This window comes from Scyliorhinus torazame, chromosome 6, assembly GCF_047496885.1.
Source record: "Scyliorhinus torazame isolate Kashiwa2021f chromosome 6, sScyTor2.1, whole genome shotgun sequence".
In the NCBI taxonomy this organism is placed as follows: Eukaryota; Metazoa; Chordata; class Chondrichthyes; order Carcharhiniformes; family Scyliorhinidae; genus Scyliorhinus; species Scyliorhinus torazame.
Genome location: NC_092712.1, coordinates 303726410 through 303746064, shown reverse-complemented (window position 1 = coordinate 303746064; position 19655 = coordinate 303726410). Strand labels below are relative to the sequence as shown.

General features: G+C 45.0%; 1 protein-coding gene across 3 annotated transcripts in view; it reads right to left on the bottom strand.

The window, feature by feature from the left end:
* Nucleotides 1-19655, bottom strand: part of fyco1a (FYVE and coiled-coil domain autophagy adaptor 1a) — a 353805-nt gene that overhangs the window by 321048 nt on the left and 13102 nt on the right. For all 3 annotated transcript variants that reach the window (XR_011947883.1, XM_072509960.1, XM_072509962.1), the window contains 4 exons: nucleotides 19456-19562; nucleotides 11948-12073; nucleotides 9114-9220; nucleotides 5401-5544 (listed from right to left, as the gene is read on the bottom strand). Coding sequence is in view for 2 of the 3 variants with exons in the window: in XM_072509960.1 (XP_072366061.1) it covers nucleotides 5401-5544; nucleotides 9114-9220; nucleotides 11948-12073; nucleotides 19456-19562 (484 nt within the window). In the remaining variant the exon portion in view is untranslated. The remainder of the gene's footprint in view (nucleotides 1-5400; nucleotides 5545-9113; nucleotides 9221-11947; nucleotides 12074-19455; nucleotides 19563-19655) is intronic.

Below are 19655 nucleotides of genomic sequence, written 5' to 3'. Positions count from 1 at the left end.
GCCAATGTTGTGCACCAGGCTCTCCACTGCGGTCGCAACCCCCACAGACTTGGCCTTGGTGCCATGCATTGCCAGCACCACATTCTACGCTCATAGCCTCTTGGGACTCCTCCAATCGACTATGGGCCTGCTGGTGTGTCGCTGACATCCGCCTCTGAATTTCACGGCCGCCACCTACCATCTGCACCAGTTCCAGGTAAACCTGTTCCAGAGGCTCAGCATCCGACTGGGACCCAGCAGGCCTCTGAGTACTGTCTCGCCTGGACATTCTTGCCACCACGTGATCTGCATCTGCAACAGTGTGGTGCTCACAAGAATGTGCCCCAGAAGCTTGTCCAGTACTTTCGTACACCGAGGTTGCTGTCTCTATGCTGGTCGAGAGTGGGGAATAACAGCTGTGCCACAATTATTATGGTGGCATCCTCAGAGCTCTCCTCAGAGGCGATCTCTTGGGAGGTAGGGGGGCACCCTGGATGGGCCGGCGGCGTCAGCTGCAGATCCTGCGGGAGAATGGAAATATGGTCAGTGCGAGGGATGGGTCAGTCTGTATGGCATATTAACAACTCACATTTAGGGATGGGGGGGGGGAAATGTTTATTGTACCATGTTCATGGGATTGTTATTGTTATAAAAACTTGCAAATACCCTAATAAAAATATTTTTTTAAAAAAATAACTCACATTTGGCAGGTCATCTTGGTGGGGGCCGGTGGATCCTCACTTCTGCGCCGTGTGTCAACTTCTACGGTGGTCACTGCTCGGTCCTCGGCCGCCCTCATGACGTCCAGGGCCCGTTCCTCATAGGGGGTGAAGACTCCAATGTCCGGCACCCCACCGCACATCTGGGCCCTCTCCCGTCAGTTGTGGGCCAACTTCTCCTGTGGGGGACATAGAAGGTGCATTGTTAGTTACATGCATGGTTACTCGCGGGAGGGCGGGGTTGGCGGGAGTGAGACTGTTGAGGGAGGGGTAGTCAGGAGTCCGGTGCAAACTCACCCGGTGGAGGTTGTTGACCTTCTTGCGGCACTGAGTGCCAATCCTCCTGGTCAGGCTCCCCAAGCTGACTGCCGCTGCCACTTCCTCCCAGGCGGCACTGGCTGCCCTATGGCTGGCCCTCTGTGGCCCTCAGTGAACAGGGCATCCCATCTGGCCTCCACCACGTCCAACAGTCTGCCCAGGTCGGCATTGCTGAATCGTGGGGGTGGTCGTCTCGGCGGCGAGCGGAGTGGAGTTGGCTGTGCAGGAGCGGTTTAAGTGCTGTCCTCCCCCGTCGGCAGGGAGCTGGCGAGTGCGGTCCCGGCGAATCAGCAAGCAGGACTATGATTGTGGCAAAAAGCCCGTGGGGTCCAGTTAAGTAGACCAATTAACGTTTTATAGGGGGGGGGCGGCCTCGCCAGCCGAGCGCTGTAAAGCTCGCGGCACTTCCCGCTCGCTACCACACTTAGAAACCTTTTGGTTAAATTGCGCCCAGAGAAACTTAAACCAATTTCGCAAAATTCTCAGTTTCTTTGTCTTGCCAGTTTGGAAATGATAAGCTTTCAAAAAATACTTCAGTGATTTGATCACGGAGCTATCTGTTGGCTTCCTTTGTCCTTATTATTGTATATTCGCTGAACCAACCCGTTCTTGGTCTGTTCATTTTTAGACAATTGGATATTTGAGGAATCTATTTTTCAAATTTGAACTTTGAATAGAAAGTAATATACACACAAACACCTCGATATGATACATACATACACACACACATACATATCATATATACAAACAATACATGTGTAAATGTACAATACGTGTACTAAAACCAGAGAAAGATTAGAGCACAGAAAAAGGCTGTTCTGCCTATCGTGCCTGCGCCAATTGTAGAACTGATGCAATTTCTACAGAATTTAAGGCATATTTACAATTTAATACATTTTTGTAAAAATAAAAACAAAACCACAGAACAATATGTAATGCTAAGACGTAACTCATGTGGCGTACTTCCCAATTGAGCATTCCTCTTTCATAATTACTCAGATCGTTTCCTCATTCTACAGTAAATTCCCAATTCAACAGAACATCACTTTCACACTGAGTGATTAGCAAACAGCAGAAAACAAACATATAAAAAACAAACAAAAAGCCAAGTTGCATCCCACGTTCTGGTCTTCACAGGCTACACAGGTGTATCTAGAACCAAAGGACCTAGAGTACAAGAGCAGGGGTGTACTGCTGAGGCTGCATACGGTTCTGGTCAGACCCCATTTGGAATACTGAGAGCAGGTTTGGGTCGCGTATCTAAGGGAGGATGTGCTGGCCTTGAAGAGAGTCCAGAGGAGGTTCACAAAAAGGATCCCCGTAATGATGCACTTGTCTGGGGCTGTTTAGCACAGGGCTAAATCGCTGGCTTTGAAAGCAGACCAAGGCAGGCCAGCAGCACGGTTCAATTCCCGTACCAGCCTCCCCGAACAGGCGCCGGAATGTGGCGACTAGGGGCTTTTCACAGTAACTTCATGTGAAGCCTACTCGTGACAATAAGCGATTTTCATTTCATTTCATATGACGAACGGTTGAGGACTCTAGGTCTGTACTTGATGGAGTTTAGAGGGTTATATTGGGGGGTGGGGGGGTGGATGATCTCATTAAAACTTACAGAATACTGAGAGGCCGAGATAGAGTGGACGTGGAGAGGATTTTCCACTCTAGGAGAAACTAGAACCCAAGGGCAAAGCTTCAGCCTGAAGGGACACTCCTTTCAAACAGAAATGAGGAGGGATTTCTTCAGCCAAAGGGTGGTGAATCTGTGGAATTGCCACAAAAGGCTTTGGTGGCCAAGTCACCAAGTGTCTTTAAGACAGAGATGGATAGGTGTTGATTAATAAGGGGATCAAGGGTTATGGGGAGACGGCAAGAGAATGGGAATGAGAAACATATCAGCCATGATTGAATGGCAGAGCAGGCTCGCTGGGCCGAATAGCTTAATTCTGCTCCTATGTCTTATGGTCTTATCCTATCAAGGCCAATATAAAACCTCTGGGGCTGGATTCTCCGTCGGCACGATCATCCGTTTCACCGGCAGACACTCATGCCCTCGAATTTCCCGATGACGTGGGGGTGCCCACAACGGGGAACCCCATTGGCCTGCTGTCGGGATGGAGAATCCTGCTGCAGCGGGGGCGCGCCGCACCAGAAAACGGGTGCGGTGGAATGGAGAATCCGTCCCCTAGCTTTCTTCAAGCTTCCCTCATGTTCAACACTTCCCTTGCACCTTCACAAACTCTGGCCTCCATAACTCATCTAAAGCTCTTTGACACACTGGGCAGAATATTTGCTCTGGTGCTGGGATCCTGATGTTGGATGCATTGCCAGATCCTGACTGTGTGTCACATCAGCGCCTGACATCCAACACGATCCTTGACAAGCGGCCTAACCGGGGGCTAGGTTTCCACTGGCCGTCCAATTAAGTATGGCAGACAGGCCCACCAGGCTCAAGGGTCAATTGGAGGACTCCAGTGTTGAAATACAGACAGCCCCACCATCAGAGATGGGAGCTGTCGATGGGTAGGAGAGAGCTAAGGTGAAGGCACCCCCTGAAGAGATTTAAGATATTTTACCATCAAAAAGATCACTGCTGCCAGGGTTGTCATCACGGAGGAGACAGTCCATTAGTTATGGCATGGGTGAGGTTTCCCCCACTGGATGTAATGCTGGGTCCCCCTTTGCCCCCTCCCCACTCCCCCCTCCCCCCCTTCCTGGGCTGATCACCAGGAGGTCACCTCCATTCCTTTGATGTTTTTGAGCCTCAGAGGGGGCTCAGCAAGCGGAGTGGAACATTGCAGCTAGCATGTGGAGAGTGTCCCCTCATAGGCCTAATGAGCTATCTGCTGCTTGCAAATAGGAAGGCATCAACCCCCAACCCTGCCTGAATGAAAATGACTCAGAGTAGTGATTATGGCAAGAGACTGGCACGCCAGCCAGTGCTGGGAAATTGTCTGCATGCCTGCCACACCTGGCCATTTGCAAATTTGACCCATTATATCCCACTCTAAGTGTGCTACTTATCCATTACTATACTTCCCAGTTCATCTACTTTATCTCTACTTTATCTCCCTACTTTCCAAAGTCTTCAATTTTAAACCTCCCTATTGTTTAACACATCTGCCCTCTGCAACCCTCTTCATGTTTCTGTCTCTTTCCAACCATTTGTCTCACTGTACACCCCTTCCTCCAACCAATGGCAGGAGAGCCTTCAGCCCTCCAACTTTAAGAATTTCCTTAAAATACATCTCTTCGACCAATGTGCCCAATTCTACTACAATGACGGAGGTTTTTATCCCCAATGGGACACTTTCTGTGGCAAATGTCAGTTATACTTACAACTAAAAATGGCTTTTTTGGAACTCAGACTTCATGCTGAATCTGATTTCAATTTACTTTTCCAATTAAATCTGTAGGCATTTCAAATTTATAACACGACCAATTATGCATTTAGTCCTGGTGCACCTTTCACTTTTATTGAATGCAATGGGAAATTATACTTTGTTTGGCAATCTCCCTTTACCCCTCTTCAACCAAAGGACCTCTTAGTGCTGGTGTAGAGTCCCATAAACATTGTCAAGTCTCCTCAAGTCATTCTTTATTTGTGAACGATGCAGTGTGAAGAAGAGTCAAATCATCCCTCGATACTCTCACCCAACAAAAATCTATCCGGCTCGGTCTTGAAAATTTCATGTCATTCAGCATTCACTGCCATTTAGGAAACGTGTTCCAGATTTCCACTGCATTTCATATGAAAAGGAGCTTTCTAATTTTCACACCAGTTTTTAAAAAAACGCCTAGCACTAATTCTAAGAGTATGTCCCCGGTGTTCTGGATTCCTCCAAAAGTAGTAGTTTCTTGTTTCTGCCCTATTGAATCCTACTATAATTTTAAACATCTTGATTTGAGCCCTTCAATCTTTTAAACCCCAAAAATTAGTCCTTACCTCATGTTGAGACTCATGAAATTGTGTTGACATTGCAACACAAAAATGTCTCTACGTATAATAGCTGGACTTTAGCTCAGTTGGCTGGATAGCTGGCTTGTAATGCAGAGCGTGGCGAGCAACACAGGTTCAATGCCCGTACCGGCTGAGGTTATTCATGAAGGCCCCACCTTCTCAACCTTGCCCCTCGCCTGAGGTGTGATGATTCTCAGGTTAAATCGCCACCAGTCAGCTCTCTCCCTCAAAGGGGAAAGCAGCCTATTGGTCACCTGGGACTACGGCGACTTTAGTAATTTAATGAGTAACCAGTAATCATTCTAAATAATGCCACTTACTGGACTAATAAACTGTTGTGCATAGGATATATTGGTACATTACAATCAATTACATTTAACAAGCCATCAACGATCCAACACAATGCAATTAAATGTGTATTACCGTGCAAATGTTGGCCAAGTAGCATCCAAATCATGCCCTCTAGAAGCCAAGTCGAACTGCACTTCATTCAGCTCATAGAGGTGGTCGACAATGTCAGAGCCCAGATGAGATTTCAGCAACGGGCTCCGTGCATAGTACCAGTCACTTCAAAAATGGAGGGGGGATAAAAGTCAGTAAAATCACAAAACAAGGTTCATATCACAAAAAACAAAAATCACAAATTGTTCCTGAGACACTTAAAAACATAAACAAAAAATTCTTCTTGGTACCCTTGGTTGCCAAGAAGATAATTATCTCTCTTCCACAAATCAGCAATATAAAGTGGCAATTCGTCCTGATCACGCTCAGCCTTATCAAAGTACAAGTTGATTCATTTGTATGAAATTAAACTAAACCTCACTTTATTTGTTACTACAGTGCAAAACTGTACACAAGTTTTCACCAAATAAAATCACAGAATGATACCACTCAGGATGGCGTTCAGTACATCGTGCCTGTGTCGGTTCTTCCTATAGACTTCTAAATGCTACACCTTCAAGCATCCACTTCAATCATTCTTTCAGAGAATACGTTCCAGATTAATTCACTGTGCTAAAATACATTCTCATCACTCCTAAGTGGGACTATACAATCCACAATAGGGATAAAAGTTCATAAAGAATATGGCAAGCAGAAACTGGAAGGATTAAGTATCCACAAGGCTCGTGGGAATAATGGAAACATAAGCCTGAATGCAGCAGATAAGGTTGAAGTAAACACACTATTTTATTTGGAAAAATAATACAGGACAGCATTTTTTTTTTCTCCCTTAATATGATGGATATGGAACAGACTCCCACAATAGTTAATTTAGCGCCAGCTCCCATCTTCGAAAAGAGTTGCATTGTCATCTGTTGAGAAGGGATAGCAGCACTCAACTTTATTTCCCCAGTGGAGAATGATGAAAGAAATAAGAAGCATTGTAAGAGTAAGTGGTGTGGGAGAGGAATTCATAATGGTTATGTATGGATGGAATAGTACTGATTAGCAGGATAGCCTTTTCGTCCTCTGGGTTTATTTTTTAACATAAATTCCATCACTGCTTACATAACATTGCATCCAATACTCTTCAATAACTTTGAACTGATCGCCTCTCCTCATTCAGGTACCATCCTTGAAGAGGGCGTTGACAACCATGGCCTTCCATTAGATGCGTCCATGATTATGCTTGACAAAGTATGCAGTGGTCTGCTGTTGTCTTCTGCTGGTTGACCAGGAAACTCTCCTGCTCAATACCATCAGACGTATTGGAAGAATTTGCAAGAAGATAATCAACCTGTTTGGCCACATTATGAACAAACCTTCCATGGCCATCAAGTCCCGAAGTGGGATTTGAACCCGGAGCTTCTGGCCCAGAGGTAGGGACACCACCATTGCGCCACAAGACCTCCTCTAATTGATAAAAGTAAAAAGCATGTTAACAGCAATAAAATGATTAATTTGTTGAGGAAATAAATAACTTCAAGGAAATATTCTGATGGGCTCATAGGATATTTTCGACCCCCCCCCCCGCGAAGTAACAGAGGTTCTTTGTTTTTTTGTGAATAAGAGCAGTTAATTTGGAAGATGCATCACCATAGGCAGCTCAGTACAATTCCTGGTAAACAACAGTGCAGCTGTATAGCAGAGAACCGACAACAATGGAACTTCTTTAATTCATTTGATCATGGGATGTGGGAGTCACTGGCTAGTCCAGCTTTCACAGACCATGACTAACTGTCCTTGAGGAGTTGCTGGTGAGCCGTCTACTTGAGTTACTGTAGTGCAAGTACACTCACAGTGCTGTTAAGTTCCAAGATTTTGACCCAGGAACAATGAAGGAACAGCCATATATTTCCAAGTAAGGAAACTCTGTAACATTTGAAGAGAACTTGCAGATAAGTCATGGTGCTCCCACTTGCCTGCCACACTTATTCCTCTAGGCTGCTGTATCATTGGCAAGGAAAGAGGGATGCAGGGGTACTGAATATACACCATGCAACATATCAGTCAGATCTTACCACTTCCTTTTTCTGTCAATTACCCCTTCCCTTCCCCTGGATTTCCATCCTGATGTGTCGTTCCACGGTGCTGGCACACTCTTGATGTGGGAGTCTAGGCAATGAGTGGTGCTAAACGACTCAACCACATTGGGTGTTACAACCAAGTCTGCAGACACCCAATATCCATTCATGTGCACTTTCAACAAGGGAAATTAAATAATTATTAGGAGCAGGAATCGTGATTGCTTTCCCCCTCCCTAACCCTGAGCACTGTAGTGCTCCCTGCACTACCCAGGTGGATATCAGCTAACTGCACAGAATGGAGATCCAACCAAGACTTACATTCTGTCTTAGCTAGCTAGAAAATCAGTCCACAGTTCAGATATTTCGTAAAATTGGCCTCAGATTATAAATTACATTTAGACAGAACAATGGCCGCAATCGTACGGCCTCATTGCACCCGACTCAGCGACGCAATGAGGCCGGTAAATCTCGAGAGTTGCTCGGGACGGCACACAAGATCTAGCGAGACATCGCAAAATGTTGCAACCTAGACCTCGCCCTCAATGGGCAGGATCCAGATTTGCATATTTAAGTGTGCAGTTAAATTCACTTAAATATATTCACGGCAGAATCTCCCAAGGCCCAGGATCAAAGCCTCGAACCTTGGAGACCTTACCTTGACGCGATTTACCATCATCCACACGAACGTGGACCAAGCGGAACAGCTCCGGGGCAGGGGGGGGGGTCTCTCCCAGGAGACCGGAGACTCCAGGTGGTTGGGCTCTGGGCAGGGTGGTACTGTGGCAGCCCCATGCCACCCAGGCTCCTTGGCACTGCCAGTTTGGCACCCTGGTAGTGACACCCGGCAGTGCTACCCTGGCATTGCCAGAGTGCCCAGGTGGTACTGTCAGGCTGGCAGGAACACTGCCAAGCTGGCAGTGCCAAGGTTCCAGGTAGTAGGTTTCCAATGGCGGGGATTGAACATGGGTGCCCTGCCTTGCTCATGTATTTGCTTTGTTTCGACCCTTGTTCCGCACTGTAACCAATCACTGTTTGTCGATGTACCATTTGTCAATGTTCCTCTGTCAATTATTCTTTTGTCTACTATGTACATACTGTGTACGTTCCCTCGGCCGCAGAAAAATACTTTTCACTGTACTTCGGTACATGAGACAATAAAACAAATTAAATCAAACGAGGTGGGATGAGGGGTGCTCAAGGACCCCCTAATCGGTAAATTGGGGCATGGGAGGTAAGAAGGTCCTGGTGGGGATGTCAATAGATTGGGGCAGCATTTAAAAATGCCGCCTCGATATCTTCTTGTACTGATGAGCTGAGCTTACCAGTGCAAGAAATTAATGTAAGTGCGGCCTCAGTGGGGCTCTCCTCACGGAGGTCCAAAAGAAAAGTCCCGTTTAGCAGCGCCGAAACACCCCGTTAAACGCGCCCAAAACCAATACCCGAAACACTATCAATTCTAAACTTTGCAGAGGTTGGAAATGTGCACCCGACAAACTCAGTGTAAGTTGAATAGAAAGTGAACTTCAACTCTAGTAAGTTAAAGCTCACAACACATAGCATTTCTTAAAGCAAGCTCCAAAATCTTTACAGCACCTTAATTATGCTTAATAAATTAATAAATCCCTCTTTTGTGGTGTAACTTGGCCTATTCAAATGTGTGGACCTTACCTTGTGAGTTTTTCATTCATCAAGCATTGCTGAACAGTATCAGCCAGGCGCTGGTGGACTAAGGAATACCGAATGAATGCTCGTCCTTTCCCAAGGGAGGTTTTCAGCTGTAAAAATAGAAAGCATCATTTAATTCAATGAGTTTTACGTGCCCAGACAAAGACAGTTCCACAGTGAAAAATTGATACTTATTAGTAACAACTTCATAGTACTTATCTTCACATGTAAACTTCCTTTCTACCAGAAGACCACGCACCATTCTCCCAAACACTGGTGACACTAACTCGAGGTGAGGGCGAAAGAAACTTGCCCAATTTCAGAAAGCCATTTCGACAAATCAATTCTCCACTACCACCATCCCCCTACCATCCACCGTCACCCCCTTTACCTAGACTCATTTTGAGTTTTTAAAAAATGTATCCATTTAACTTTGAAACATTATTATGGAATCTGCACCTACCACAGTTTCTGGTAGGTCTTAACAGTCCACTGAATAAATATCAATTTCATCCCAAGTTCTCCCATAACTGTTTTGATGAACATTTTTAATCTCTAGTTATTAATTGACCGACTAGTGAGAACAGGTTGTCCAAATTAATTTTTTATCAAAATCACTCAATTTTGTTCTTTAGTGGGGTACAGCACTAGGAAGTGCTGAGGGTTTAGGTCAAGGGTGGTAACGTGACCGGTACTGGCTTGGAGGGCCGAAGGGCCTGTTCCTGTGCTGTATTGTTCTTTGTCTTTGAACACCAATATAAACATCTCTCTTGACTTTATTTATTCCAATGGAAACAAAGCAGTTCAACTAACCTCTCGTCATAACGAAAACTCGTTAGCTCTGGTAGCAACATAGTGAATTGCTGCATTCTCATTCCATTATTTATTTCACCGTTTCCTCTTCCTCTTTTTTTTAAGGCCAAATGGGCTTAAATAATGTAACTTCTCCAAATGAAATGACAAAATATCCGAAATAATATCAATCCCAAAGACTACATATTTTCAGTGGAATGAAATGTCTGCCCCCCATGCCAGTAGCGGAGATAATCAGATGGGAACCCCATACCTTCCTGCCTCCACTCCAATTAAACCCATGGTGGGTATATTGGTGTTCAAAGACAAAGAACAATACAGCACAGAAACAGGCCCTCTATGGATGGCCTTCCCAACCATCTGCCAATAGAGAGCAATTAATGCCCAGTTGTGTGCTTCATTCTGCTGGTGATATGATTAACCCAACAGCGGGCAGGGAGCTCGCCATGTGGGGTGCACGACGAGCTAACAATTGTGGGATTGCCTAGACTCCTGGGGTTTGGTGGTGGTGGTAGTGGTGGTGGTGGTGGTGGTGGGGGGGTGGAGTGTCTAGGTTCAGCTGTGAGAGTGCATACCTGCCGGTACTCCTGCCATCACGTCCCCGTGAACCGAGCCCTCAGGTGGGTCTAGTATCGGCAGCAGCCACTGTCTTCTCAGTGACCCTGCCATTCAATTGAGCTTACAGCCTCTGATTGGGTGGCAGCTCTATGGCAGGAATTTCACTCATGGCCCTTGATCTTGGCGAAAGCCACCTGCTGTCTAATGAAGTGCCTGACTGGCACTTATGGAGGGCCTCACAACGTCAGGGACCTGGGTTCGATTTCCAGCTTCGGTCACTCTCTTGTGCGGAGTCTGCACGTTCTCCCTGTGTCTGCGTGGGTTTCCTCCGGGTGCTCGGATTTCCTCCCACAACAGTCCCAACAGACGTGTTTGTTAGGTAAATTGGACATTCCGAATTCTCCCTCAGTGTATCCGAACAGGCGCCGGAGTGTGGTGACTGGGGGATTTTCACAGTAACTTCATTGCAGTGTTAATGCAAGCCTACTTGTGACACTAATAAAGATTATTATGCCCCATGATCCAGCTCCACAACAGCCCAAGGTACAACCGCGGGCAAAACGGTGAAGACAACCTCCTTCACTCCCTATAACCGAGGAACCTACGCACTACGGGAAGGATGTCATAACCCCCATGGGGACGACCCGATTATCTCCCCATCGGGCTCGTGAAACACGAGCTACCCTGCTGAGGGACAGAGGCCCAACAGCGGGCTCATTAATTCCCCAAGATAAAAGCAGGCCCAGGAAGGAGCCGGTATCTCAGAATGGTCCTGGCTGGGACCTGGACTGGTACTTTGTTATTGTATTTCCTAGCGTGAGTAGGGAATTAACTATTTTTGACTCTCCTTTTCGAGACTCCTTATTGACTGCAGTAATTACTATTAAGGAGCTCAAGAGAAAATCACAATGTGTGTTACAAGAAAGCATTGAGGGAAGTAGGGAGACGTTGTGGTTAATTTCTGAAAATGAACCATCCTGATGCACCAAATAGGATTGTCCGGTTTGTAAACGTGATTATGTTCCTATTCTGCTATTTTTTGAAGGCTGAAAACAAGGGGTGGTATTTTCTGGCCGGTCCAATGAAGCGATTCTGGTCACTACGGCCGACAACGACCCCCATCCTGGGCTTCCCGGCGGTGGAGGGTGTGAACAATGGGGTTAACAACGATCCCGTCGCCGGCCAATGACAGGCTGCCTCCGCAAAACACGCAACGGAGGGGTTGGAAAATCCCGCTCGAGGGCTTCCCTGCCCAAGGGTTAAATGTAAAAGCAATTCAGAACTGAAGTCCACACTAATAAAGTTTAAAGAGTAGCCATCAAAAACGTCACCTCAAAGTATTCAAGCAAACTCTTTACTATTTGCCAGAAGATCTCTTATTCGCAATCCAAAGCAAGAAGCTCGAAACAAAATGCAGAAGATAACCAACTGGTAAGCGATTAATCTGGAGAACATCACCTCCTTACCTCTGGGATAGACTTCACAAAACGAATTCCATCATTAGCTCCTTTCACCTTAGCTAGACAATTGCAGAAATAATCCCAATAGTCTTTTCTGCTGCCGAGAAAAGTTGTTTTTTCCTTCTGGTCAAACTTTAACAGAAAGATATGAATTTTTAAAAAAACTTGTAATTGTATATACACTACAAAGATGAAAACCTAAAGATAGTCTTTCAGTTCAAAGTCAATCTCTTCATTTAGCCACAATAATAACCCTGCATTAAATAGTATGTACTAAAATGGATATTTATATCATCTTCGAGAGATCAGGAAGCCTCAAACTTGATAGGGTTCCTGGTCCAGATAACATCGATCCTAGGGAATTGGAGACTTGCTCTGCAATCCCTTGTCTGTATCTTCAATAGTTCAATTACAGTCAGGGAGGGTTCTCTTAGACTAGAAGCTAGCTCACTTAGTTCCTATCTTCAAAAAAAGACAGTCAGAACCAAGGAACTAGTGGCCTTATCAGCCTGATAGGCATCACTGGGAATATGCTAGAAGGAATCATAAGTATCCTTTATCACCTTACGTGGCAGCCTTCTTTCTTGTAAGAAGATGGTTTATGCCGTGGTGGTCAACTCTGGCTATGCGTTGCTTGGGTAGGCCCGGGAGCCTCTCCCTGGCACGGAAGTCTTGCTAGGCAGAAGGAAAGGCTGAACAGTTTCCAGCTTTGATGTCCCTGATGCATCCTCAGTATCCCTTAGCAGGACAAGATCACCAACTCAGAAGTCCTAGAGCTGGCTAATTCCATAAGCAGACACTCATTGCTAAGCCAATGACATCAGTCACATTCATCAGGTGGATGACGATAGTATACCCATAGACATTTTGTATGGTGAACTGGCAACCAGGTCATAACTGTTAAGGGCCAGGGTTTAGAGAACCCCAAAGTGTATCATGGAGTTCACCTGACCCACAACTTTTAATAGATTGTGGTATGGGGAGCACACGGCCCACTCTACAGGTGTGGTACAGCTGAAATGGAAAAGTATTTTTTTAAGCAAAACAATGTTTATTCTATGATCTCAAGTTAACCTTTTTAAAACAAACAGTGAACAACTTAGCAGCCATTAATTCAAATACAACCCCCAAAGAATACAACACTAAGTAATCCGTAAGCTGTCCTTTTAACATCCAGAAGAATTTTTTAAAAACTTTGAACAGAAGCACATTCGGTTCACATTCACTACTGAGAACATTTATAATTCTGAATTCACCAAATGATCAAGAGATAGTCTTTTCATGGCAGAGAGATCAACAGTACACCCGCTCTGTCCTGCTTCAGCTCCAACACTGAAAACGAAACTAAAACACACCCTGCAGCAAACAGACTAAAATGAAAGTAAAAAGCTGACAGACAGCCCAGCTCCACCCACTCTCCGACATCATCGCAGTAATAAACATCCATTTCTTAAAGGTACTCTCACTACAGATATTTATATACATACTCATTTATGAACACCCATTTCTTAAAGGTACTCTCACACGACATAACCTCATAGGTGTCCAGACCTCCACTACAAGGGCATGTGCAAGTAAGATACAAAGATGGCTGATATTGACACAGAATGGGAAACAGTTGATGATTGTCCAGATTATTTGATTCCTTATTGGTCTGGTTTCTTCTCCATTTATTTTTTTGCCTCTGTCACATTACGTGCTGCCCGAAGTCAGGAGGGAAAATAAGTATCCAGTCAAGGTGTTCAAGGCATCAACGATAAGGGTCATGGTTGATGGACAAGCTATTTTCTCCCTGTTTGTCAAATTCATATACATTTATACAAATAGAGGGTTTTTGATACTGGAAGATGGCAAACAAGTCAATTTTGTCAAGAAAGAAAGTTGTGAGGACTTTTGTTGAATTGAAGAGATTAGAAATATGGGAAAATAGATTGTAAACACTGGAAACCTTTAAAGCGATCTAGCCAAACAATAAGACCATATATTTGGGCAAGCATGGTATATTCTTCATTTATTTTTTAAAGATAGTATTTTTTTTAATGTATTTGATTCCAAACATGTATAAACAAGAATAATAAATCCAGCAAACCAATCAACATACAGTTTGTACAATTTTATCTTGTTTACCCTCCCACCCTCTCCTCCCATGACGAATAGTTCTTCAAACATTGTCATGAGCAATCCCCACCGTGTCTCGAATCCTTCCTCTGACCCCCTCAGCTCAAATTTGATCTTTTCCAAAAAGTCATACAGGTTCCCCAGCCAGGTTGTCACTCCTGGTGGGTGTCAACCTTCCAATTTAACCAAATCCTCCACCAGGCAATTAGGGAAGCAAAAGCAATAACGCCTGCCTTTTCTTCCCTCCATCAGCTCCGGCACCTCCGAGATCCCAAAGATCGCCACCATTCGGTCCGGCCTGATCTCTACCCCTATAATTTTGGATAATGTCCCAAACACCACTTCCCAATGCCTTGCCAGCTTCTCACACCCCCAGAATATGTGCCAGCCCTCGCCCAAATTTTTCACACGTCAACCAACCCACGGGTCACGTGCACCCTGTGCACAGTCTTAAACTGGATCAGGCTCATCCGCGCACAAGAAGTAGCATTTATCCTACGCATACCTTTGCACCACAGACCCCAATCTATTTCCTCCCCAGCTCCTCCTTCCACTCAACATTTAATCCTTGCCACTTGCACACACCACCCCCCCCCCCAGCTCCCCAAGCAACCTGTAAATGTCCCCAATCTTGCCCTATCCAGGCTCATCTGGGAGTATTAATTGCTCCAGCACAGTATACTCAGGCAGCATGGGAGACAGCCTCCATTCTTTTCTTACAAAATCCCGTATCTGCAGGTACCTAAACTCACTCCCTCTTGACAGTTCAAACCTTTCCCGTAGCTCATTTAATGGAGGTATATCAAATATGTAGAGACAAGAACAACCAAATAAACTGAACAAACAAACCGTGAAGCTGTAAATATCTAACACCATAATAATATGATGTGGAGATGCCGGAATTGGACTGGGGTGAGCACAGTAAGAAGTCTTACAACACCAGGTTCAAATCCAACAGGTTTGTTTCAAACACTAGCTTTCGGAACACTGCTCCTTCATCAGGTGAATGGAGAGGTAACTCTCCATTCACCTGAGGAAGGAGCAGTGCTCCGAAAGCTAGTGTTTGAAACAAACCTGTTGGACTTTAACCTGGTGTTGTAAGACTTTTTACTATAATAATATAACATAGTAAACCCACCACATATACAAACCCGCCTACCTACCCCGCCCCCGCCGCCGAGTTTATTTAAACCAAAATATTCCCCAACCCTCCTCTTCCCCCAAATAAAACATAATTAATATATCCCTCGACCCCCTCCTCGCCCCTCTGACGCTTTTAGTACTTCTTGAAGAAGTCGATGACAGATTCCACCTCTTGGAGAACCCCTCATCCGTCCCTCTAATGGCTAACTTAATTTTTTCCAAGTGGAGGAATTCCACTAGGTCCTGCACCCAAGTCCCAACACTTGGCGGTTCCGAGGACCGCCAATTCAGCAGGATCCTCCTCCGGGCTAACAGGGAGGCGAATGCCATCTCATCAGCTTCCTTCCCCACCAGAGCATGCGAATCGTCAGATACTCCGGAAATTGCTACCCACGGGGACGGTGTTACCTTCAATCCCAATACCCTTGACAGTACATCGGTAAACCACCTCCAAAACCCAACCAATTTCGGACAAGCCGAGAACATGTGGGTATGGTTCACTGGGACCCCAGCACACGCACACACTGGTCGTTTACGCCCGAGAGGAATCGTCTCATCCTGGCCGTTGTCAGATGTGTTCGGAGCACCACTTGTGACCCGGACTGGCTATTTGTCTCTTTCTCAAACGTATCTTTATCCCAGTCTTAAGGCAGACCTGCACAGCACCTCTTTCCAAATCCACCCTTGTATCAACCCCCCCCCCCCCGCCTCTTTCCAAATCCTCCCCTGTATCAACCCCCCCCCGCCTCTTTCCAAATCCTCCTCCCTTGTATCAACTCTTCCTCTCCCCTCACAGTTCCTCCCCCCATTTTAGCCAAGTAGCCCATTGATACTTCCTCCTTCTTGGTCAGCTCTGCATAGACATCGGTGATCTTGCCTTTCCCAATCACGTCCTCCGAAAGGAACAAACCCACCTCCTTTCTCAGAAAGGCCCTAATTTGAAGGCACCTGAACCCATTTCTGTTTGGTAGCTGGTAAACCTCCGGCAGCTCAGAAAAGTTGCAAAATTTCCTTCCCAAGAACAAGTCCTCAAAGTATCTAATCCCCAGCCAGTCCCACTCCTTAAACCTAGTATCTAGCCTTGGTGGGACAAATCTAAGGTTATCACAAACTGGAGCCCTTGTATACATGCCCTCCACCCCAAGGTGCTGCCAGCACTGATGCCACTCCCACAGCGTAGAGATGACCACTGGATTTGATGAGTATCTATTTGGCGAGAACGGCAGAGGTGCCGAAACCAGTGCCCTCAAGGTGGCCCCCTTACATGAGGCTTCCTCTATCCTGCCCCATACCGATCTTCGGTCCTCCATCCACTTCCAGACCATGACGCCCAGTAATAATTCTGTAAGTTTGGGAGCGCCAGGCCACCCCGCATCTATTTCTCTCCAGGAAAGCTCTCTGGATTTGAGGAATCTTCCCCACCCAATGAAGCTCAGGATCAGCTTGTTCATCTTCTGAAAGAAGGATCTGGGCAGGAAGATTGGGAGATTCTGGAATATAAACAAGAAATTCGGCAGAACTACCATTTTTACTGTCTGCGCTTGCCCAGTCAAGGACAGTGACAACACATCCCAGCTCTTTAAATCGTCCCTCATCTCCTCCACAATTGCCAAATTTAGCTCATGGAGTTGGAGTTGGGCCCAATCACGCGCCACATGTATCCACAAATATCGGAAACTCGATCTTACCAAACGGAATGGAAGCTCACTCAAACTATCCTCCTGCCCTCCGGTGCTAATCGGGAACATTTCATTCTTTGTCATGTTGAGCTTATAATCAGAGATGTCATAGGCTTTCAGAATCTCCATTATCCTACCGAGGCACTCAGCTGCAAAGGGAAATACACTTAGAGCTAACCCCATTAATCAGAATGCTCGCCTTCGGGGCCTTGTACAATAACCTCACCTAGTCTACAAGCAACCTGTCCAAGCACAAACTGTTCTAAAACATGAAAGAAGTATGCCCACTCCACGCGGTCAAATGCCTTCTCCGCATCCATAGATACCACCACTTCCACCCCCTTCCCCACCAGTAGACATCATAACTACATCCATTAGCCTTTGTATATTAGTTGATAATTGCCTACCCTTAACGAACACCATCTGGTCTTCTAAAACCACATCCGGCACACAACCCTCAATTAGTGTAGCCAAAATCAAATCGTGCAGCCAAAGTTTGTGTAGAAGTTTTGCGTCAACATTCAATATTGAGATCAGCCGGTAAGACCATATTGTTCAGGATCTTCGTCCTTCTTTAGGATAAGGGACATGGATGCTTGCAACAGCGTGGGAGGAAGGGAGCATGCCCTCCCCCAGCGCTTTGTTGCTTATCCGCACAATCAAGGGACCCAGCAGCGAACCGAATCGCTTGTAGAATTCGGTAGTAAATCTGCCTGGGCCTGGGGCTTTCCCGAACTGCATCAACCCCACACACTCCATCACCTCCCATAGACATATTGGAGTCCCCAACCCCTGAGTTTTGCCTGTTCTATAATAATAATACTCTTTATTGTCACAAGTAGGCTTACATTAACAGTGCAATGAAGTTACCATGAAAAGCCCCTATTCGCCACATTCCGGGGCCTGTTCAGCAATACCCACATGTCCTGTGGGCATTTTGTTTGTTTAGCTACCTTCTCAAATGAAATGAAAAAGGCTTCTACCTCCTTCTCATCAAACCTTGGTAATGCTTGGACATATTTAAATAGATCCCACCAAGCCTTTGACAATGACTTTCTCTTTATCCTCATCAGTATCTCAAACTGTACGTTTCTCTTTACACCCGCCAATTTTAACTGACTGTCATGTTTCATGGCCATTTTCTGAAGTTCAAACTCTCTCTCTTTTTCCCTTTCCTCTCTCTCTTTTTCCTCTCTCTCTTTTTCGTTTTCACTGATCTGTACCTCCCTTTCTCTTTCTTTTTGTTCTGCTAGGGCTATTCGTTCTTTTTTTCTTTCTTATCTCCCCTTTTCTTTTTTCCTGATCTGTATCTCCCTTTCTCGTTTTCCCTCATTTCGTATTCAAGCTGCTTTAATTCTTTTTCACGTTCAAGTTGCTTGATCTGTAACTGAATTTTTTTCCCATTTTCAACGTGTCTGATTGTATCTCAGGCAATTTTAAATGCTCAGCTACCGCCATAGGTACCTCTTCTTTTCATATGCGGTCAGGTAACGTTAACTGTGATTTTTTTTTGCCAATCCAAAAGACTTTTTTTAAGTCTCTGTTCGTAAGGTACTGCGTGTGACCTTCTCCAACCCAAAAACCTGCAAGCCTCTGAAAGAGCCATTGTCCACAACACACTCCCTACTTAAACTGGAATACCACACCTGAAAAGCAAACACAAATATGCTCACCCCTCGCTGTCTTTAAGTTCACTATGCCAACCCAATCACGAAAGATAGACTTTTATCCCAGGCGAGCCCAATTTATTATGGGCCAGAGTTTAGAGAACACCAAAGTACATCATGAAGTTCACCTGACCTACAACATTTAATAGATTTTGGTTTGAGGAGCACAAGGGCCCACTTTCCAGGTGTTACGCCACAGAGATCTTAAGTATTTTTAAACAAAAGAATGTTTATTCTATGAATCCAGTTAACATTTTATAAACACACAGTAAACATGTTATCAACTACCAACACAAATACCCACCCCAAAGATACAGTACTCTATAGGTAACCCGTAATAACTTTCCTAACAACATCCATAAGCTAAACACCCTTTTTAAATAAAACAGTAGGGTTGAATTATTTACAGAAAACAGGTATTACTTTGAAGTTATCAAGTGGTCTGGAGACATTCTTTAGCATGCAGAGAGAGCGAGACCAAAAGGTACACCTTCTTTGTTTGAATGCAGCTCCCAACTGAAAAAAACAAAAAGCTCAGAGCCACTAAGCAGCTTCCAGCTCAAATCGCAAGTAAAAGACAGAATCACAGCCCAGCTCCACCCACACAGTGACATCACTGCAGCCATTTGATAAAACACACTTTTCTTAAAGGGACCCTCACATGACACACTAAACCTGCCCAAAATGTTTTTTGTTTGTTAAATCGCGCCCAATATATTGCAAAAGCTTAGACACTGGTTTAATTTTGCTTTTGTGCTAGCAGTGCTGGACACAAACCATCTGAATTCTTTTATCACTTATATGAGCCAAAATGAGCAAATAAAACAAAATAGTGGTATTATTATTGTAAATCTCTTAATAATACAAAGCCTACAGTAAAACACCCTTCCTTCTAGGTTCTTCTTACCTGTAGGAGATATTCTAATTTTAAGCAGCACTTGTACAGGTTGGTGTTATCATCAGTGATTGGCTCACCGTTTTCCTTGTGTTCTCGATTTAACTCTGAAATCGCATCTGCAAAACCAATAAATTCGACATTATCCAAAATGTTATCTAATATGTTAACATTAATACTCAAATATTAACATCCAGCAGTCTTAATTAGTA